The sequence below is a fragment of the Perca fluviatilis genome, chromosome 7 (genome assembly GCF_010015445.1).
Source record: "Perca fluviatilis chromosome 7, GENO_Pfluv_1.0, whole genome shotgun sequence".
In the NCBI taxonomy this organism is placed as follows: domain Eukaryota; kingdom Metazoa; phylum Chordata; class Actinopteri; order Perciformes; family Percidae; genus Perca; species Perca fluviatilis.
The window spans coordinates 13,938,467-13,962,307 of NC_053118.1; the positions used below are offsets into that span (position 1 = coordinate 13,938,467).

Here is a 23,841-nt window from a genome sequence, read left to right on the forward strand (position 1 = left end):
GCCTATATTTTGTTATTCTTGAAAGGGTTCTTTTATTATATTCAGACATTTTGCTCAAGCATTAAATGTTGGACCTAATGAAGATCTGATGATTCTGGACAGTCGGCAGAACATAATTCAATAGAAAACAGTTATTGACAATGACATTCTGGACACTCGGTCACTAACTATGTCTATCAGTGACTATTTAGTGAATTGGCACCTTATACTGTACCTTCAAGGAACCTTTAACCAGTGTCCACAGGATACTACATTCTGACTACAGTACTCTAGATTTAATAGGCATTGACCTTCATGTTTCATTTGCAGAGCAGAATTCTAAAAACAATACACAAGCTGTTCTCCTTTAGTCTTGAAGCAAGAGTTAAACAATACTTAATACATATGAACTGCGTTAGCTGAAGATGACATTACCGCGGCGGTGATTATATTAAAGTGTGATTGCTCCGATGTGTGATTGCTGTGAGGTACAGTACTGAAGTCATTTTCTCGAATGTGTCACTTGGAATTAATGGAATGGACTAGTCTCTTTGGCATAATTCCATCAGGTAGACATAACCTATAAAATATCGATGAATTTGAAATTGTGGGAAGCTGATAGCTGAAAATGTGTGATTTTTCTTTGTGATGACTAGCATATTTTCTTCTTTAATCTTCTGTGTCTCCCATTGTCTTTGACATTGAACCCTCCAGTGGCTGATGGATATTGAAAAACTGTTATTACCATTGACCTGTACAGGGTAAACCCTTGTCCTTGACAAATAGCAGCTGGTTCTTCATTGTGAGGCCCCATCGTACTACTCTGAACATCTGAAGGACATCATCCACCCTGAGTGACAGCTTTGCTCATACAGGAGAACCTTTTACAGCAAATGCTAGGTAACTCTAGGAAAAGCAATAAAGGAGTTGGTACACCTTAGTCACTAGGCTTCGATATAGACTTTTAATGTATACCGCTTCTATTTGTAGTATATAGTATCTGTCATTTATGTTGAAATGTATGCAATGGTTTAACAGATTCCATTCCAGCTGGTGACAGCAGAACAATGGATCTCACCGAGCAAATCTATAAATGATAAAGCAAACACACTTGTGCATTAGACTTCTCTTATTGTGATAGTGTATCAGCCTAATGGGTTGCTTGTTTCTGTATTAGCCAGCAGAATTACATTTCAATAGGAAGGAAATGCATTTGCTTCTGTGTTTTGTTGTGTGTAATAATCCAAAGGATTCTAGTCTGCAAGGCTGGGTTACCACAATCCTTAATGGACAAAAAGTGGAGCCAAACACTGTAGAAGTTAGCTGGCCGGATACAAGGCCAATTGGCACTGTCTGAAAAGCAATAAAGAAATTGTAACAGTTGGGGCCCTTTTTTCATTTTGATTTTTACCCATGCTCAAATATATCAAAGTGCCTGAAAATGTCAGCACAACCTGGCCAGTGACTCCATTTCAAGATTCATCTGAGAGCCGAGAGGCTTGATAAATATGTTACTTGTGGCACTGGTAGAAACAAGGTGCGCTTTGAGAGGAATAGCTTTCACGATTGAAAGATGTGATTTGTGTGGCCTGCGAGAGATCAAATAACATCAGGTTTGAACTGTTGAATGTCTGAATAGAGCGAGGTGTGAGTGCGCTGCCATGCAAAACTCCACTGAGGTATTGAAGGACAATATCACGTGGACAATGATGCAGGATACTGTTTAAAACTCATAAAATAAAGCTTGTTTGCAATATATACCACGAGTACAACTTATGGTTATCAGGCTGGCTTTCCTTGGAGTCCATAGAATTACATCATATGAAGTGTTTTTACAGATTCTCATTTAAAAGCCATGTATAAGCGGGTGGCATGATGCTTTTAAATGCTTGACGGTTTGCTAATTTCCCACTCTGACCCCTGCCCCATCCGTGCTCTGCAGGTGTGTGTGCAGACTTCAGCCTGAACTCTGTCATGACTGACTCTCTATTTTTTGTTCTCTTCTTCTCAATCTGTTATCTTTTGTCTAGTTCCCTGCGGCGGGGTGTTAACTGACCGCAGGGGCACTATCCTCTCTCCCGGATACCCAGATCCATACACCAACTATCTGAACTGTGCCTGGAAAATCTCTGTCCCCGAGGGAGCCGGCATCCAAGTAAGAGAAAACCGATGCAGATCGTAGTAATATAATGTTTGATGAGAGATAACAAGATGTTACATGGTCAGCTAGCCATTTTGGTTTTTAAATGCATTTGTTTTCTAATGTTTGTGTGTATTTTTCCTGCTTTCTTCAGCATTTTATATTAAGGCATTTTTGTTTTCAGATTATTTGTGCATTCCAACTACCAACCATGCATTGTCAACGGTTAGTAAATTTGTTGATTTCTACTTTATATACACCTTCTCTTGGTTGTCACCTTTCCCTTGAACTTTCTTTGCAGTTATCCATTCCATGTGGTAATTCCTGCTCTGGAGTCCACATATCATGCCTTTGCCTTCAGCTCCTTTCCTAATGTATCTCCATGTTTTCTTCCCATCCATTCCTTCTCCTTTAATTCGCTCTCTCTCTTTCATTTCTATGTGGGTCTCTTCCAACATTCCTTACTATCTTTATCTTCCACTGTACATGTCCATTTCCATATTTTCCTACTCCTTTCCTACTCCATTTATCCATTCCATTGTCTATATTCCTTCTATTTCCTCCATTTCCTATTCCCTTCTTTTCCTTTCTGCATGTATACTTTCTGTCATTATTTATCTTTTCCTCCACCTTTCCTTCCTTCTATACTCTTCCTTCCTTCTGTCTTCACTTACATACCACTACTGTGTCTCTATTCATTCCTATCCTTTAACACCATTTATTTATATTTCTCTTTATTCCTATATTTTATCTTTTTTTTGTATGTGTGTGTACTTTATATATATTTGTGTGTGTTTTTTTTTTTTTTTTTTTTTTTTTTTTTTTTTTTTTTTTTTTTTTTTTTTTTTTTTTTTTGTGTGTTTTTTTTTTTTTTTTTTTTTTTTTTTTATATATATATATATGTGTGTGTGTGTGTGTGTGTATATATATGTATATGTGTGTGTGTATATATATGTATATGTGTGTATATATATGTATATGTGTGTATATATGTATATGTGTGTGTATATATGTGTATATATATGTGTGTGTGTGAGTGTGTGTATATGTGTGTGTGAGTGTGTGTGTGTATATATATGTGTGTGTGTGTGTGTATGTGTGTGTGTATATATGTATGTGTGTATATATATTTATGTGTGTGTGTGTGTGTATATATATATATACTGTATGCATGTGTGTATATATATATGTGTGTGTGTATATATGTGTATAGACAGTATGGACTATATATATATATATATAGTCCATACTGTCTATGATTATGTGAGGCACTTTGTATTTTAGTTTTGCACCATCATTTTGTATGTACATGCTGATATACTCAGCAACTCTCCTTCAGCGAGTTTATGGAGGTAAAATGGCTGCGATGTCCAGACTCCAGAAAATTATTTAACTAACCTATAGCAGAATTGTTACTGTATCTGAATTATTATCTATAGTGCATATTATTGACGTTCAATACATGTTCATGCATTGTACATGTCCACATGTTTTTGGTAGTCTTGAATCTGGAATATGGACTAGACATGGTCGTAATTGTCTTATGTATATTATAAAACACAGGTACAACAATTCCTCAGCTGCTGAACAGCACATCAAACAACCTGTACTTGACCTTCCAGTCTGACATCAGTGTATCTGCCGCTGGCTTCCACTTGGAGTACACAGGTATGAGGAGAGACGGCATCCCTGCCTGCCTGCCTGTCACTTGTCCATTGTCAGTTTGTATGTGTCCATCTGCCACCGGCTTCCAGCTACTGCACAGAGGTATAAGAAATAAGATGGACAGCTGGTCTGCGTGGCACAGTTGGGCATAGAAAGAAAGAGTGTGAGGGTATAGAGTGAGTGGGCAAAGTTTTTCTTTCTTTCGCTCTTTTCATTCTGGCATGATATTCCCCGATGGTCGTTTCCTCCCATTGCTACAATGTACTGGACCCACATCCTTTTTCATTTAGGGACTAAATTTACTCACTCTCAGTGGGCTATTCAGTTAGGGGCATATTTGCAAAGGAGCATGCTGAACATTTATTGTGCACTAAAATTTAAGGAGTATAGCTGGCCCCAGTGGAGCGACTGATTTACTAAGTCCTCCCATTCAAAAATTGTGTAAATGAAAATAGGGTTGCTGATTTGCATGGAGCTCTTCTGCAGATATTTAATAATACAGTCCTTTGTGACCAATTTACCTACTGTTATTTACATCTCTGGCACTTTCCCATTGTCTCTTTTAATGTCAAGGTAATTTTCCTCATTGCTGTTTGTCTCTCAAAGGTTAGATGGATTTTAAGCTGGTGCTTTCTCTGTCTCTTCCTCACATTTGTCTTTCTGCTAGCTGGTTAATTACAGCTCACCTTCACGTAAAAGCAATTTTCTTAGTACAATGTGTGACTATGGGAGACCCATTGTCACTCATTTTCAGCAAAGTACATCAAGGCCAGTGAAAAAGTGCAAACACGGGAAAAGTAGTTGAGAAGACATGAACTCCAAAATGTTTAGATAAAATGCTGGAGGATGTGTATTTCAAAAAAAGGATGTGATAAGAGCCCTGCTAACATAACCAGCTTTGAGATCTCATACACAACTCAACTAAACAAAAACGTGGTTTTGAGTAAAACCAGTTTCCACTCTAACTAACAGTCCATTCCCTCAAATGTATTGCAAAACAAAAAAGCATTCCTGTCACTGAGTCTGTCCTCGCTGTGAGTCGTTTCAGTCCGCGAGCATCATACCACTGCAGAGAGAACAATTTCACATTCATGTCTCTTGCAGTCGGCGTTCGTCTCCACAACACCCTCTTCTTTCCTGGAAGCACTCCGTAGCTGTCTCTCTCTGTGGGCTCTTTCCTCTCTGCACTAACACCCTCCCCCACCACCGCGACCTACTGCTGAGAATCACTTCAGTGCCATGTCTCAGTCAGCTCTTTCCTCTATGTCGGTCTTACACTTTGCCACTGCTGCCGTTGTAAAGTGCATTCCCTGATGCTTTGTGTAAACCCGGCTCCAGTCAAAATGCTTTCTCTGTTGCTGTTCATATTTCTTAGCTTGCCTGCCATATGGTTCTACTGTCTGCCTATTGGCAAACATTTGTATGTGTGATCAAGCCATGTTGCTTCTCTGTGGAACTATGCTCATTAAGCATTTCTGTTTTTGTGGTCTGTTTCCCATTTTGTGAGTTCAGATTTTCAGTTTTTACTAGATTTTCAGTTTTCTATCCAGACTAGTTGGTTGTATGTTTGTATCTTATTTCTAGCCTTTTATTTATTACACACAAGTTTTTAGCGACAAATTATTTCTCTGAATGCTCAGTACAGTGGGAAGAAAAGGCAAGAGGGATTGGCACAGACCCAGCCAGTCAACCATCCATTTTAAAATGTTTCCTTTGGGGGATTGTTGCAGTCCATTGAGACCAGTTATAGAAATCTTATACCACCCACCACTACGACTTTTCAAAAGCCAAGCGTTTAACCGGCTCTCCTAAGGCAGACAGTATGCAGTAAGCTATAGCTGACTTCACACATGAGCTACATGTAGTGACTGTGACAACAAAATGAATCAATTCTAGAAAAGAAATTCATCCACTGAAATTAGATGATGTTACTCCACTCAAATGACACCATGGTAATGTGTATGCTTATGTAATGCTTGGGCAGTGGTGGCCTTAAGGTTAGAGAAGCAAGCTTCAGGGCGGCCGTTGGTTCAATCCCCAGACCTACAGAATAAATCTGGGTCAGAGACTGGGGTTGTACTGGGCAGTTTCCAAGTATAAATGTGTGAATGTGACAGGTCGTCGTTGCAAATGAGAATTTGTTCTCGATCGGCTTACCTGGATAAATAAAGATCAAATAAAAAAAGTACTTCCAGTTTTCTGTAAATGCTAAGCATACTACAGATTATTGATAAGTACCTGAATTTATGCACTTTTCAAGTAAATTATTATATCATGGCTCATTTAAGACCAAGAGCAAAAATCACAGTCACCTGGTCCATACACATACTTGATTACTTGCAATCAAATCACATATTCTTAACACTTGCTTCTTCAGCAGTGAACCATACTGTAAGCTGTGCTGCGGTAATGTACACGGCAATACAATGTAAAATGGCTATGATGTGGTCTTTCTCTCATGTGCTAGTCTGGTCAATGTGACCCGTCTCAAAGTAATGCTAGTGCAACGCCACCAGAAGTGTCACTTTCATTTGTATGCAAGTCTCTTTATTTTCACCGTTAAGTTTAAATGCAGATGAACTTTGAAATTAATTTGGGTAAATCAGAAAAAGTGATGGAGGTTAGTTGAATACAGCGTGTTTTGAAAGAGTAGCCTGAATAATTAGGTTGAAGATTCCAGAATTTGTTTACCTGTATTGAAAAATGGATATTCAGCCATTTTAGCCATTGATGAGTAAGAAACCCAGAAACTGGAAACGGCCTCAGGCACCGACCTGATGAAGGCAAGATAGCCAAAAACGCTCGATGAATAAATCATGGGGTACTGGAGGAGAGTTGTTGAACCTGTTTTAATTGTGATGGACTGCGGTGGGATTTAACATAATAGGTACATGACCTTCTGTATTTCTGTACACACTAAACACCAGACTGTAGTAAGCGAGGTGCACAGCAGGCATTCTCACGATACATACTTAATTCTGAGATATCTCTCCTTCCCACCCACTGCTTTTAAAAGGATTGAAGAAGCTGATGTGATTGATGATTATTGAATCTCTCTCTGACTTTACCTGCAGATACTGACATTCCTACCATTAGTGTATTTTATCCTCCCGTATTTTTTTCCAAGTTGTACTGCATCTTGACGGGACGGTTTTTGTGCTTCTCAGTTATCGAAGTTATAAAAATAATCTTGCCTATGTGCATTCGCACCCCACAAGTGACCGATTTTGTGCCCACTTTCAAGAAATGTGAGCCTTGTGTCAGTTTTCTTTTTATTATGATTGATGTATAAATGTCATGATGGCCGGATCAAGAATGTTGATTATGTTTGCAAATTAATATGATCGTGGTTTTGATACGGTCAGTTAATTTAGCAGATTACCTGGTTGTCAAATTTATTAGACTGGTGGTTTTACTTAATTATGAAGGTAGCAAAAATGTAACTATTTTTCTGGTTAATGATGATAATGATGATCAGCATACAGAGGAAGATAACAACGATCTGATATTTGTGATGATAATCATCACTTGTTACTACTGCTATTTATAAGCCTGTCAAAGTTACTCATTACCTTCAAATATGGAATTATTTCATTTTTCTAAATAAGATAATATGATTTATTTAAAATGTTGAATGCATTTTATCAGAATTCTAAAGTAGTCAAATATGATAGCTTTTTACAAAAGAGCATTTTAACTCAGTGACAGCTGTGAGATTTTTGTTGAAACTGTCAGGAACTTTGGGTTTACAACATCCTCATAACCAATGAATAAAAAAGGCAAAATGTGATAAAATGAAACATTGTTTTGTGTCATACGGGGTCAAGGGTCAGCTGTTAGACAGTGAATAGTTTACAAAAGCTTCATACCCAATACATAACATACTATTCAGTCTCTTCCCCCATAAGTCGAATGGGATACAACCAAACGCTGATGCTCACATGTTGATCGGATCATCCCAACATGTAAGGAGGGGTTACAGGCAAGCATGATAGCTTATTTTGCAGATAGATATGTTGATTGACAGTGAGATAGACCAGTCGGTTTGTGTACAAGCTCAACTTCACATTACACAATGACTGAGGCCGAAATGTGCATTTGATGTACCTTAAATTATCTGCTCTACTCCATTCTTTCCTACTGCACATGCCGCCACCCACCTAAATGATCTCTTCCTTATTTTAAATTCTCAGTTGCCTGTGCTGTTGACAGTAGATAGCCACAGAACTGTGCTTTGCAAACTTGAACCTTGAGTTTGCTGCTGCATTTCTGTGTACCCTTACATAGAGACCGCTTTTCCACTCAGTAAACTATTCTCTATTGTGTAACCTGCATGTTTTTGCTTTTGCATCTACAAAGTAGCTTTCATTATCTTGGTGTATTTTTTGCAACCAACCTACTTTTTCAGATATTAAACAGTTTTCTTTTACAGGTCCAATATATTATTGTAATAAATACATTTATGTAAATTCCCATATTCAATTGCAAACAAGAGTAGGTAAAACTCTCAGCTACACTTGGGGAGTAGGCAAGTTTAGCTAGTAACTGGTGACACACTTCTATTTTTGAGATTAACAAAAACATTTTTTTTACTTTTTTAACACCACACACAAAACATACAATTTGTAACATGAACATACCCCCCCACCCCTGTCATCACCACCCACCCAGGCAAAAATCAAGAAAATATGACACAGTAACTACAATATTCAAGACCATGCAACAAAATAGACAAACTATAGATAAAATAAACATATTTATAAATGACAACACCATAAACCCCAGCATATGTCTCTTCCCAGCACAAAGCTTCATAGGAGCCCTACAGAAAGCTCAGGTACCTTCCCCATTTTCCTGTTTAGACATCCAGTCTGGCAAACCGTTTGTATGACATTTTTTTTCAAAATCCACAACCCAAGCCATCTCACAAGCTCTTGGATTGACTGCACCCCTTCATTTCTACATTCTCTTTAAATAATCTGTCTGGATATCATTACACTACTTTTGACACAGCTTCTTATGTGCTTATCTATTCCACTTAGGATTGATCCATCTCCTAGAACAAATTATCTAGGGCTGAATGGAACCTGGGTCCCTGCAATCTGACATAGGTTATCATGTATCCCAGTCCACAATTCCTGGACCTTATCACAGGACCATAGGACATGAAGTAGTTGGCTGTCCTCTTACATATCCAACAATTTGGTGTGTCTATCAAATCAATTCTCAACAATCTGGGGGGAGTCCAATAGAAGCAATGCATAATGCTGACACACACTTCTGACATTTCATTGGCTAAATACAACCGGCAAGACATGCTGTTAAAAATATGAAGCATGTTTCATGGACGGTACTAGACGCAGTTGCGTACTCGGGAACAGTGGGTGTCGACCTTCTCACAGCAGGGTGACACCAATCCTTGCCAAAATGTGTATTCTGACAACTTGACTGGAACCCATCTGGAGCTCAAGGGTGCCGTCTGTTAGTGGGCACCCACTCTTAAACTGACCTGAGCGTAAAGGTCCATCTGTGACCTGGCACACTGCCTCTGGCTGTGTAAATTGGACCCTTTGATTGTTTATCACTGATTAATGCGGACTTTAATATATGCTTACCAACAAAATGTTTTTCTGAGCTCAGGTTTGGTTGAATCCATGAAGTTTTGTATGAATAAGTTTATTTCTAGTGTTCTCTGTGTGACATGAATGTACACATACACATGCACTTTCTTTTTTATTCCTGTATATAATGCAAACAGTTGTCAGAGCATCCTCTATTACAATATTTCACCAATCCTATATTCACTTTGATTCTTTGAACCACTATTGAAGCAATAATCAACTGCATTAGGAAACTGCCGATTGTTCCCTACAGTTAAAACAAACATGATCATTTCATGAAACAGTTATTTATAGCTGCATTGTGCTTTGATGTCAAACCTACGTCATGGCAGCCTTCCACTATAGGCAGCTCTTTCATGAATTGCATCACCAAATCTCCTTGAATCAATTTCATATTAATTTGTCAAAGTCATACTTTATTTAAACCCACATATGACAAAACTTCAAAGAATCCACCCACTCATCTTGTGCAGTAGCTCTTCTTTAGTTGTTGTATCTGTGAATATCTGTCATATTGCTTCCTGCTCTGCGCCTCTTAGGTTACTCTCTCCTCCCACCCAAATATCCTCTGTAAATATCACTAGATGCTCAGTGGAATGGCCACTCCTGCTGCTCTGAAGAGTTGCCAATAAATTGTTCTGAATCTTTTGTGGCCGTTTCGGCTGATATGTTTACATTCATCCACCCACCTACTTGCTTGGGCAGGTTAACTCTTTGAGTGGGCTTGTGTGTGAGTGTTTGTACATTTGTGTGTATTTTTCTTTTTTGAGGGCTGTGTGTATGTGTTATCTGTGCCTACACATAGGTTGGGATACAGTACATTGGTCTTATTTTTGTAGCTGGGTTAGAATATCCTTTCCACTACCTTTCACCCTACTGCCTGCTTAATAATTATGCGTCATGGAAAAAACGTATGCATGAATGTCTATTTCTCCTTTCTTTTATTTATGTATTATTGGTGCAGCAGCACAACAGCCCATTTTAATACTGAATTCAAACAACCTATTGACAGATGACTTGGCAGTTGAAAACTTACAAAAATAAGCATTTTTTTCCATTGCTACTTTTCACTGAGTGTGTATGGGCATATCAATAATGAAGTAAAATGTGAGATGTTTGCTTCTCTGCCTGCAGTTGTGAATTTTATATGTATTTGTTGAGTCTCCTCTAGGACATATTATTCTGAAACTGTAGAATATATTTGCTGTCTGTAAAAGTGACTGTAGCTTAAATTAACCTCAAATTACCTTACATTAAAGGTGCTCTAAGTGATGTGACGCATTTTTTAGGTTACAACATTTTTTGTCACATACAGCAAACATCTCCTCACTATCCGCGAGCTGCCTGTCCCCTGAACACACTGTAAAAAAACGTGGTCTCTGTAGACAGCCCAGGTTCCACAAACGGCAACAAAAACAAACTGCGCCAACTTGCACCACGAACCATAACAAACAGTGTTCCAGCCAATAACCGACAAGAAGGAGGTGATTGAGCCATCACTGCAGCAGCGTTAGTGTGTTCAGGGGACAGGCAGCTAGCGGATAGGGAGGAGATGTTTGCTGTGTGACAAAAAATGTTGTAGCCTAAAAAACGCGTCACATCACTTAGAGCACCTTTAACACAGCCCATAGCTGGGATCACCATTGCTTTTAACCCAATAAAACACAATATCAGGTCTCTCGGTACTTGGCACTGTAATCACTTTGTTCCAATGGAGCTCAATGCTTCTGTCAAGGATTGCTTTGTAATTTCACAGTGATCGCTTCAGATCACAGTCAAGGATTTTGCGATTACAGCCACCAGTAGAATAGCTTTGTGACTTGTTCCAGTTTCTAAATGTTATGATGATGGGAAGGAGGAAAAAAAAACTTACTCAATTATTGTGCAATTACAAGCCCATTAAAATGAAGCACTGTGTAATTACATGTTTTTAAATATTTGGTTTTAATTCAATGTTTCCCTTTTCTCCATAGGTATTAGGTTATTAAGTGTAAATGTTGCCATTAATTATGTAATGGATTTTCAATAATTAAACAATAACAAATGTGTTGAGCAGTTGCAGGTTTTGATTGTAGCCATAATGTGCAGAAGAATGATCGCTGTCCACACTTGTGTGTTGTGACTCTGTCCTAAGCAATAGGTTTGGATTCGTGCCCAGAGCCGCTGCCTCCCAGTAACGGCCAGAAAGTGGGCGACCGCTACACCGTGGGTGACATGGTTTCCTTCCAATGTGATCAAGGCTTCTCGTTACAGGTAGGTGAAAGCATACAGTGCTGGTAAAGCGGATATCCAGATATTTTATGGTTATGACAAGTGAATCATATCTACCTGCCTGGAGTGACAATTTTTAAGGGAATACCCCCAAAGGCTGAGTCTGTCAAGGGAGCGTTACTAAGTACTTTTTCTATGTAATTTGTGTGTGTGTGAACGGAAGCAGTATTTACAGAAAAGAAATGTGGGAATGCACAAGGGTGAGGTAACTGTCCATGTATTTAAGCTTGCATCTTTATTGTGTGTACTTTGCTTGCGTGCTTCTCTGCTTGGATGTTCGTGTGTGTTCGTGTGCGCCTGTTACAAAGCAGCTTTAACTTTCCCCAATCCTCCTCGAGTAGATACTGTAGCTCTGGCGTTTTCAGCTGTAGAACCCTCCAACGCCACGGGCGATGGATTGTGTTAACAGTCGCCTCACTAATCCCACACCGATTTTTCTTCATGTCTCGGGCATTCACTTCTTTTCACATTCTCTCTGGACCAACCAGCAACTTCTTACACACATCTTAAGGCTGAGTGTCTGAACACCAGAAATAGACCAGAGGCCATTGTAGACAAAAACACAAGTACAAGAGTCTATTGAGTTCATGTGTATGTGTGTCGTACAACTGTGTATACACAACCATGCTTAAGTAGATGTCTGTTTTCAGGTTTGACGTTAGTGTACGAGCTGGCTGGAGAATACACATGTATTAATGCATTTTACTAGCATTTTAGCTGCAGGAAACATCCGGACTGCACTACATTTTGAAAGGATTAAAACAACAGTGCTAAGAATATTTTACAAATGATATTGTTTTATCTAACAGAAAACAAGTGTGGAAGTAGGATGTTTGTCTTTTCTAGAACACATCTCTCAGTATTCTAGTAGTCAGTACTCTTGCTGCCCCAGCTAGCAGCAAGAGGTCCCTCTCCTACTCTTGATACCATCAAATATTTACACACAAGACCTTGAAAAGAGGATTTTGAGAAATCCAAAAATCTGACCAATTCCAAAGATCCATTGGACAGAGATAAAATCTGCTTGCAGAAGACCTGTCTGTTAGATCTCTTAGTGGTTATTCTTTTTTCTTTTAAATTGCACTATATTTTGGAGGTGCTGAATATATTGTTTTTGTTTGTTTTCCTGAACAGGGTAATGCATATATTACCTGCATGCCTGGCCCCGTCAGAAGGTGGAATTACCCTGTGCCACTGTGTTTAGGTAATGTATTATTTTATACAGTCTGACATTGCCAGCATGTATGCTTTCAATGAGGTGCCAAATGCCAAAACCGTATTTGTTGCATGAAACACAGATTCAGTCTTTTTGTTTGTCTTTTGCCATTCATTTTTTTTTTATTGACTTTTTCCTTGTTTATCTTTTTTACAATACTTTACTCATACACAGCCACACAATAGATCACTGGCCTCACAGAGGACTTGTATGAGAGAAAGCAACAATTTCATTGTAAGACCAGGGGAGGGGATGATGGGTGGGCGTGGAGGCTTGAGGGGTAGGGATTATGAATTTTCTGAAAAATCAATAAGGCTTTGCACCATCTCTGTGTGTTGTTTGATTTCTGATGCCTCTGATGAGAGTCTCTACTCTCCCCCAACACTTCCTCTAAAGTTGATTGCCACAGTGACGGATTCTAGAGATCACTAAGGAAGCGTACGACTTTCTCTTTTGACACCTCACTGTTCTGTTGCCCCCAATTACACATGTACATAAACTTACACACACACTAGTGCGAAGGGCGTGTAAACACACAGCCGCTTGCAAATGAATGCACTCACTCACTGCACTATTCATGTAAATATCCTGTCCCTTGGTTTTCACAGTTCACTGCAGACATATATCCTAGCTTTACTGTTGACAGGCCTGCTCTTAAATGCGCGTGTCTTTGCTGTTGTTAAAATGAACATAATTCCTTGTGTTAGTTATAACATAATATACAAGTACAATGATCCCCTTACCCCCACCAATAAGTTTCTGGAAGAAACTTGATACTTTAATTCAGCTGTATATTTGGAATAATAAACAACCTAGGCTAAAATACTCTACCCTGCAACGTACCACAAACACGGGAGGCTTGGCCCTCCATAACCTTAAAATGTGTCACAGAGCCTTTCAGCTACGGGCCCTCAGAGTGTGGATGGACCCCCTCATCTGCAGTTCCATGGAGAGAAATAGAGCAAAACCTCATTGGAAGTCTAAGACTGCAAGACCTTGCCTTTGCAGGGGTGTGTCCAAAAAAGTGTATGCTAAACTATGGCCCTATTATCACCAAAACATTGACCAACTTTAAACAGGTGGAGGAGCAACTACGCTACACCAATAAGTGGCATTTGAATACCCCAATATGGCACAATGCACACTTAATGTCTGGTAACAAACCCTTTACTTGTAAGCAGTGGAGTGACAGAGGTATTTATACTTTAGACCAGCTATTCAGTGAGAAAGGTATGTTGAGTTTTGAAGATCTGAGAGCTAGTTTTGAGGTCCCCGGTACATCCTTTTACTTTTATCTTCGCTTAAGATCAGCCCTAAAATGTTACGGAGTACCATGGGGAAATAGTCTTGAGGCGCACCCAGTCATTAAATGGTTTGTTGATTTTCCTGTGAGAGGAATAGTGTCCAAGATTTATGCTAAACTGATACAAGTATCCATAGGAGAACTCAGTTTGGGACAACATTTTCCACTGTTCCAAGAACCCAAATCACCAGCAGATCCACTTCAACATATGCCATAGAACATATTGGACTCCTCAGAAGAGATACAACTCTAAAGTCATTCCCACTCCCTACTGCACGTTCTGTCAACCTAAACAAACTGGAACTTTCCTGCATATGGTCTGGGAATGTGAACAGGTGCATGTGTTCTGGAATGAAACAACATCAATAATATCTGATGTGATAGGATGTAGAACTCCTGCTGACCCGATTGTTTTGTTACTTAATGACAACTCTAAATTATACCAGCTCAACTGCAACCAAGAAAATGATAGCTCAGCGCTGTTCTTTTTGTTTGGCTGTTCTTTGCACCATCTGCTATCACCTGTCACACGTTGTGTAATTTGTTTTGTATGTCTGAAGGTGGCAATAAAAAAAGTTGATCACAAAAAAATGCGCGTTATCTCAATTCCTCGCTGGTACAGTACAGTACATACGCTCACCCCAGCACCCCAGGATCTGTATTTACTTTGATGCTGATAAACTCGCATAAAAGTGGTTGAATGCCCCTACACAAACGGTATAACATCCTCATAAGTTCCTCTCCTCTTATCTTCTCTTTCATTTCATACACAAACTGGTCAAGCTGGTTTCCCTCACCAGCAGCACAATTAAATCCCAAGATAGTTTTCGCCTCATTCTGGCCTTGCTTGATGGTCTCCAAAGAAATGGCAGCAATACCCCTTGTATTTCCAACCATTTGCCACATAAATAGGCCTGTTAGGGTTGAGATGGGAAAAGGTGAAATTATTAATTATTTAACTAAAAAGTTTACATTGGTGCCTGTGGTGGCTATAATTGCATTACACCTGGGTGTTTATGTAAGACTGGGTTATGTGCCACAGGAGAGGGGGATGAGTGTAACCTTCACAGCAAGCTGAAGTGTTCTTTAATTCACAGTCACAGAAGAGAGGTGGGGTGTTGGAGGGGGAGGGTGAAATAATCACTGCCACCGCTGAGCAAAACTGTGGTGCTGTATTGAAAATTGACTCCCTCATTTATTTTAATTTAAAACGCCACCAAACAAGGCATGTGCTTGAGTCTGTTATCTTTTCACGGATGCCCTTATGGAGCATAATCCCCACAGTCAAGCAGAGATGTGCATACACAAGTCACAGACATGCCCAAACACCAGAGACATAAACACATAAGCATATACTGCATATATAAACATACACAATAATTGTGCATGCACTGAAACCCACAAAGACACAATGCTCTTTGCCTCCCTGTGATTGTTTTTTCTTTGTTTTCCCATGGAGCCGTTCTGTGGAGAAGTGACATGTTCTTTCTCCTTGGTTGCTCTCCCTTAGCTCAGTGTGGCGGCTCTATGACAGACTTCAGCGGCGTCATCCTCAGCCCAGGCTTCCCAGGGAATTACCAGAGCAGCCTGGACTGCAGCTGGAGAGTTCAACTCCCTATTGGCTTCGGTCTGTCATCCCCCTTCTGTCTTTCCTTTCTTCTTCTCCTCTCTCTTTTTCTTTTTTTGTTCTGCTAGCTCTGTCTTTTCTGCTGCTTGGTCCTGCATTTTTCTGTTAACTTCTCTCCTCTTCTTTCGACTTCTTATTGTGTTAAAAAAAGATCCTTCTAGTGCATGCTACTTTATTAATATATTCAGATTGTCTCCTACATTAACCCTTTCTTTTGGGGTTTTAGGGATCCATCTGCAGTTTCTAAACTTCTCCACAGAGCCTGTTCATGACTATCTGGAGGTGCGCAGCGGGAACCTGGAGACAGGAACAGTGATTGATCGTTTCAGTGGCCCTGTTGTGCCCAGTTCTCTCTTTAGCACCACCCACGAGACCACTCTGTTCTTCCACAGCGACTACTCCCAGAACAAACATGGCTTCCACATTGTCTACCAGGGTGAGGAGCAAATATGGGTCCTCATGGTGAAGTTAAATGTTTTTTGTTTGTTTTTATCATGGCAGCAGTTGCAAAAGTGGAAAGAGATTGAAGAGTTTGCTAATAGAACACTGTCAGGTTAGATACAGACCAGGGACAGAGATCAGTCTTGCAAGGCAGACGCATTCACTGAGGTTGTAAGATTACAAAAGGTTAAAGAATAAAGAAATAGAAATCAATGCTGCCCACTGAGACATTCAATATTACATATCCTTGAATAGTAATAGGCTAGGTCAGTGGAGTATTTTATGTGTTAGAGCCAATGTGGATAATAATAATTAGTTATAGACTAACAATATAACAAAACTTTGAATTAGAGCTTTTTAGACAAAACCTAAATAAAAACATTTTCATGAAGAGAGAACTACATTTTGGGGCTTCAACCACTGTAGGTAGGAGGTATGTTTTCAATAAAAGAGCACATAATAATATAGGCAATCTGGTGATTACATTTCACCAGTGATGCAAGGTTAGCTGTTCTTAACAGCTCACTAGCCAGGCTTTGGTTCTTTGAGGTCACCATAGATATTCTATAGTATTATAGTGGTAGTGTTTTAGTATTTGCTTCCTGCAGTCTGTGTTTCATAAACATTCTCTTCTGTGTGTGCTTTTGTTTTTCCCCCAGCATATGAGCTACAGAGGTGTCCGGACCCACGACCGTTTCGTAACGGCATAGTGATCGGTCAGGACTACAGTGTGGGGATGACCATTTCCTTTGAATGCCTTCCAGGTTACACTCTGCTTGGAGAACCATCTCTCACATGTCTGCATGGAGTCAGCAGGAACTGGAATCACCCCATACCTCGCTGCGAAGGTGACTGGGCTAGTGCCTCTTCTAAAAGAAAAAGAAAATAAAAAAAACAGGTGTTTTCTAGCCTGTGTTGTTTATGTGCAGACACAAATACTACTATTGCACTACCAAGACCTATATTCTTCCTCCAAATAGCCTACATTTACAGTATCAACAAATTATATTTTCGGTCATTAAATGCCTTTTATTTGATTTATTTTTTGATGGATTACCCAAATTTAGTGGGGAGATACTTAAATAACTGTACAAATCCTTGTGAAAGTCATGCAGGCTGCTTTCTGAGAAGCTGCCAAAAATTAAGACAGAGGTGCTTTTTAATCGCCATTACCCACTAAAATAAGGTCTTTGAAGTTATTTTGAATAGACAAATATAGGTTCTTGAGTCTGCTTTATTCCTGTCCGTTATTATAGCACGTTCAAGCATCCAACTCACTTTTACCACCAATGTAGCACCATTTCACTGAACTATAAATTGACACAGCCCATACATATATAATGATATATGGAGCATTGGAAAATCTGTCTTACAAAGCTAATTGCCTGTCTCTGTTGTAAATTTCAAATTTTGGCTTTCCTCTCATAAGTTAATTCAAGCGGTAACATGTGTTTGAAGTCTACAACAGATATTTGTCAGAGAAAGTGGTAAATATTTTTGTCTCTTCCGTAGACACCGTATTGTCCTTGTCAAGTTTACAGTCCTTTTTTTGGATCCCGAGGGCAGCGCTTTGGCTTTGACTCTAAGTTCAAAGTCAAATTTTAACACATTCCCTCTGAAGGCATATGACGGGGGAGTTTTATTGTCTGAACTACTTAGTGTCATCAAGTTCACGGCATCCAGTACCCATCCCCTGCAGTTGTATCTAACAGGTGCATTCTCCCTCAGTATCTCAGTGATAACCAAATAACACGCAGTTAGGGTTTGTTTTATCAACAGTTAGTGGCGATACAGTCATAAAGCAAGTTTTATGACTTGATCTAAATCAAAGACTGGCCTTCTTTTTTTTATCCAGCCTCTCTGATTTGTTTTTTTTCCATCCCTCCAGCTCTCTGTGGTGGGAATGTAACATCCATGAATGGCACAATTTACTCTCCTGGACACCCAGCCGAGTATCCACACTTCCAGGACTGCTTGTGGACTGTCAGAGTACCTCCTGGGTATGGCATCTACATCAATTTCTCTGTTATCAATACAGAGGCAATCTACGATTACATCACTGTGTGGTAAGTTCTCATTTCTCTCTCAGTATGACATTATTCATCAGCTTATGGCGCACATCAAACATGCAAGGTTTTCTGTATACAGAGCTGCATACAGAGTTATGTTGACAGTTACTGGGAGGCAGTCTTTCTCAATTAATAGTGATGTTTGGTGAAGCTTTAGAAACCAGTGGCAGATTTTACAAGCAATACTGAGCAGTGAGCCACAAAATATACCTTTTTGTTACAGTTTTCAACAAGTGTGTACCATATACAGTGTATTGTTAGTAGAGCAGCTCCCAAAAGGTTTAAAAACTGAAGTTTTTTTTTTTTGTTTTTTTTAAACTAGAGTATAACATTTTCTGAATAATATTTTGTATTTGGGCGAGTATTTCCCTTACGTATAGCAACAGCAAAAAAAAAGCTGCATGCAATGTTGACAAAATGTTAAGGCCATAGGCCAGTTGGACAGGTTTTACTCACAGCTTTTTATGTGACAGCCATATTAGTTGATACAACAGCCATCCAAAGATGTTGACCTTTTTCTGGATATCTGTGGATAGTTGTTTCTTTCCATGACACCTTTTTTTCTTACAGCCCCTTGCTAAAACAAAGTAGATTGTGGTGCGTGATGAAATAAAAGAAACTGAAGTTAATTTTGAGTCACTGTGTGCCTCTCCTCCCCGGTGAGTTTTACGTAAAAAGACAGAAATATGTGCAAGCATGAAAACATCACCTTGGATACCTTAGTATGTAGAAACTTTAACTCTTGTCAGATAATTTTAGAGCAGTAAACTACTTTATACTACCTGCCTGTTATCAGTCCAGCAGCTGTCGCTCTCTCCTCCTCCCTCTACCTTTCTGTTGCCTCTGTGTAGTATAGTAAGCCTCAGGCAGTCATGGAGCTGTCCTCATGGGTGAGAGAGGAGGGAAATTCCTTCCAGCATATGGGGCTACTATTCACAGTATGAGAGGAGGGAGCTACTGGCACTACTGTTTTCAAATGAAATTTTTTTCCCTGATGGTAACATTTCATTTCCCTGCCTGACTGCCGTCTCCCATTTTGCTGATCATTCTGAAATGAAACTGCCATAAGACTTTTTTTTAATATATAAGATATTAAAGGTACACACACGTACATAAAAGCATTTAGTGTTCATCATTCACGTGAATAGGCCTGGAGCCACTCGAATGTGCCAGTAATGAAATACTTTTCTCTTGTACAGAAATGGCATTTATATATAATTGAAATAGAAAAGCACTGTCTTCTGGCATGAATCTTGCTTTTTATCCGCAGAGAAAAGTAGCATGTTGTTTGTTCCTACATGCTACATCACATCACAAAAACCTAATTTAAGCTCTCATTAGCAGAGGTGCTTTTGTGTTCTGTGCTGTCAGCAGCTAATGCATGCCTCATAAATGGCTCCACTGCAACTGACAAGTTCTATTATCACCCCACAGCCATCCACACATCTATTCACCATGGGGTATGGCATAGGGAGAAATGTTCACAGCAAATGTATTGCATTGCAATAGCGAAACATGTCATAATAGAGTAAATGACCTGAACAAATCAATTTAGATACAATCGATTTGTGTATATATAATGATTAGGTGGAAATGCCTGTTTTCCCTTATCTAGTGAATTAGATACCTGACAAATCAAGTTACATCATGACATAGATGCAAAATTCCTATATTGGCAAACATTTGTCCTGCTCATGCTACATTGCTCTCAATAGAGCTAAAGATAATAATGGGTTTACCTACCTTAGTAGAAACAGTATAGAAAAACTCCAGAGGTTGCCAAATCTTAATCATCTCACAGTATGTGTATTGTCATATTTGCCAACCTTAGAGCTATCTGTCCATCCATCCATTTTCAGCCACTTCCCTCCAGCTCCACCTGGGGGATCCTGAGGTCCACCCAACTCAGCTAGAATATATAAGCATGTTCTGGGTCTGCCCCTGGGTCTCTTCTTCCAGTTGGTCGTGCCTGACATAGCTCCACAGGGAGGCTTCCCAGAGGCATCTTCATTAGATATTTGAACTGCCTCAACTGGCTCTTTTCAGGAGGAGCACTAGAGCAGCAGGTGTACTTCGAGCTCCTCCCAAATATCCCGCTTCTCACTCTCAGACCACAACCTGCCCCGGCACCTCATTTCAGCTCTTTGTATCCGTAAATTGAGAACTTCACCTTCAGGCTTAGCTCCATTTTCAACATGACATTTCAGTACTATGCCACTTGTCAATTTCACACTACATTGTACCCTCATTCGGGAACAAGGCCCATAGATGCTTAAACTCTTTCACTTGAGGCCGCAGCCCTTACTGGCAATGGTGGATGCTGCCCAAGAGATGCTTCAGACACAACAGGCTGACAACATTTAGGGCCTTCAGCATCTCAGGGTGAATCTCATCCACTGGCATCATGCCAATCACTATTTCAGTGTTACTGCCCCTGGCCTCTTCTCTTTTTATCTGTTTTGTAATTTATAGTTGCCTTAAGGAGTTGGTTGACTTCTTACCATCACTCTAAACATATTATTATTGTCATATCTTTGCCACATGTTGATTGTTATATGACATTCTGTGTAATTCAAGTTTGATCTTCAAGTGTCGACATGTCATTGAACTGGAGATAAGATGCCATGTACTGTAGTTACAGTAATGTGGGTATACACTCCCATGGACATACCCATCCTTCACAGTTAACAACCTAATCTCCATAAAGAGTGAAAATCCAAAAGGTCATTAAGATTAAATTAAATTTTGATTCCCAGGGCTACAGTTCCTTATATGTCATGTTATTAAGTTAAGGGCTTTAGGACTTTGTGATAATGATCAATACATTTTTTAAACAATTTTATCCTTCAAGAGTCATTATGTGCATACACATACAGAATATTAACACTCAACTAAATTTAAAGGAATGTTTTGCAAGTAAAAAAAAAAAAAAAAAACGGTTTTGAATTCTTTTACATTTTTAATGTATTCTTTATCATAGATTTTTTTCCCTCAAAAACTTTAACTGTAACATGGCTGGAGGAGGCAAAAGTTTCCTTGCTTTACTGGCTCATCAGTTAACATATTCTCAACTTCTACTTTGACACTTCGATTAATGTAAACCTTTTTCTCAGGTCTTTAGAACAACTGCTTGGGGATAACTAGACCTGCTCTTTGATCCCAGCAAGTTATTACTTGTATTTATTTATAAATAATTTGCTCTCTCTCTCTCTCTCTCTCTCTCTCTCTCTCTCTCTCTCTCTCTCTCTCTCTGCCATCCTCCTCCCTTCACTTGTTAAATGTCTCTCTTTCCCTCCCACCTCACAACCTCCACTCCTTCCACCTCTCTGCATCAGGGATGGACCCGACCAGGCCTCGCCTCAAATCGGTCAGTTCAGTGGCAACTCCATACAGGAGGGCGTGTCCACCACTGCCAATCAGATCCTCATCAAATTCCACAGCGACTTCAGCACCAGCGGCTTCTTTGTTCTGCATTATTACGGTAACCTCCCCTTTGATACCAGCTAAGTAAAGACCTTGTCCCGCACTGCTTTAATGACCCTTGAATTCATTCAAATTCATTTGATCTTCACTTCTCCACATTGCTGGGACCATAGTGTAGTAATGAAGATCACAAGAGAACGGAGGGATGTTAGAATGCCTTTAATTTTCCCTCTTTTATGAGTCATTTGGTCTTTCTCATTTTGCTAAATGGTTACACGATTACACGTCGTCGTGTGTAATGATAAATGATGAATGCCTTCTTATGCCTGTTTTTTCTCCTGCACAATTGAAACACCCCTTAAAAAATCAGTTTATTAATATTAAAATGTCCCCCATCTCAACTAAATTAGTGATTGTTTTTTGATGATCATCAACAGTGATAGGTGGCAATTTATGATCTAACCAGGTTTCATCATGATGAGAGAGTAAAGAATGTGCTGCAGTTGAATAGAAAATACATATATACACTCCCCCTCCTCTCTCTCTCTCATACTTGAGTGCACATATACACTGTTGCAGATTTCAGTATTTGTTCTCTCTCTAACAGCATACCAGCTGAGAACATGTCAGCCACCCCCTCCTGTTGCCAATGCCACTATCCTAACCGATGATGACGAGTTTGAAATAGGTTTGTCATATTTTATTTTGCTTGTTTACCGACCAGGGACGATGCATAATAAAATACATTTGCACCAGGCATAAGGTAATTTCCTCGGACAGCCCTGGACAAAGGAAAAAAAATGGGTTTAGACAGCTCAAATGGTTAGACATTAATTTATTAATTAATTTGGCTGTCGGTTGAATTCTTTATTTGTTCTTTGAAACCATTGTTTTAATGTTTAGAGCTTTGCTTTAACAGCCTTGTCTGTAGTACATATTCATTTGGGCATATACATTTTTCTAATATATAAATGTAAATGTATAATACTGGCACTGGACAGATGTTTTTGCAACTTCATTCTATCATTTAACCTGCAATGTGCTTTTGTCTATATTTCTTGCCCTTTTTTGTTCCTTCTTATAGTTCTTTCTTTTGAGTTTTTCTTGCAATTAAATATTAGTTTGAGGGAAGGTCTAATTAGCTCTTCATAAGCTGTTTGTATTTTCAGTGTTCAGAAGTGAGTCAGAATTTAAAATCATATGGCTAGTGAGTGGCTGGCGTGCGTGCGTGCGTGCGCGCGCGCGCCTGTAATGAAGTGCCTTCAGTACTCCAGCTAGCTAAGGGGATGCCAATCTTCATTTGAAAATGTGTTGTTGATTACTGTTTCAAGTGCTGGTGCTGAGAAGGCTTTTACTAACAGCTCTCTGTGTGTGTGTGTGTGTGTGTGTGTGTGTGTGTGTGTGTGTGTGTGTGTGTGTGTGTGTGTGTGTTTGTGTTTGTGTGTGTGGGGGGGCTTGGTGGGCGGATGAATGGATGGATGTGTTTGTATGATTGCGTGTGTGAATGACCTCATAGGGGACATCATTCGGTACTCGTGCCTGCCGGGCTTCACCTTGGTGGGCAGTGAGATTCTGACCTGTCGACTTGGAGAGCGGCTACAGATGGATGGACCCCCACCAGTCTGTCAAGGTTGGTTTTCTTCAATATATGAGTGGGTATGGATATGTTTTCTGTGTGGCTTCATGAATGCTGTGTGTTTGCGTGCGTTTCCTCTCAATGTGTGTTCAAATGTCTGTGTGTGCACATGCACTCGCATTTATGTGTATCCATGTTCCGTTATGTGTGCCTCCATGTGTGTGCTAGACGCCCCTCTGCCAAGGTTGGTTGCAGTCAGCAGCACCCACTTTTGATGCATCATTTAACAGAAGGCTCCTGGTGGCAAACTGCATCTCTATTCTAATTTGTCAAGACTCAGAGTTGGAATACTACTGACCCACGATCATAGACCTGCACTCCCCTAGAACCAGCACTTGGCTGTGAGTGATCAGTGTGAATCAGATTACAGATCAGCAGGTTTCATCAACATGTTTTTGTTTTTTTTCAGTGTAACAAGGTAGATGGAGGCCAGTCATAGCTGTTTATTCC

At 39.6% G+C, this 23,841-nt stretch overlaps 1 protein-coding gene across 1 annotated transcript in view; it reads left to right on the forward strand.

The window, feature by feature from the left end:
• Window positions 1–23,841, forward strand: part of LOC120561928 (CUB and sushi domain-containing protein 3-like) — a 292,084-nt gene that overhangs the window by 184,414 nt on the left and 83,829 nt on the right. The window contains exons 35-46 of the mRNA XM_039805270.1: window positions 2,010–2,134; window positions 3,459–3,471; window positions 3,683–3,787; window positions 11,540–11,658; window positions 12,811–12,880; window positions 15,706–15,822; window positions 16,049–16,258; window positions 16,923–17,111; window positions 18,152–18,329; window positions 21,668–21,813; window positions 22,363–22,443; window positions 23,272–23,385. Coding sequence (XP_039661204.1) covers window positions 2,010–2,134; window positions 3,459–3,471; window positions 3,683–3,787; window positions 11,540–11,658; window positions 12,811–12,880; window positions 15,706–15,822; window positions 16,049–16,258; window positions 16,923–17,111; window positions 18,152–18,329; window positions 21,668–21,813; window positions 22,363–22,443; window positions 23,272–23,385 — 1,467 coding nt within the window. The remainder of the gene's footprint in view (window positions 1–2,009; window positions 2,135–3,458; window positions 3,472–3,682; window positions 3,788–11,539; window positions 11,659–12,810; window positions 12,881–15,705; window positions 15,823–16,048; window positions 16,259–16,922; window positions 17,112–18,151; window positions 18,330–21,667; window positions 21,814–22,362; window positions 22,444–23,271; window positions 23,386–23,841) is intronic.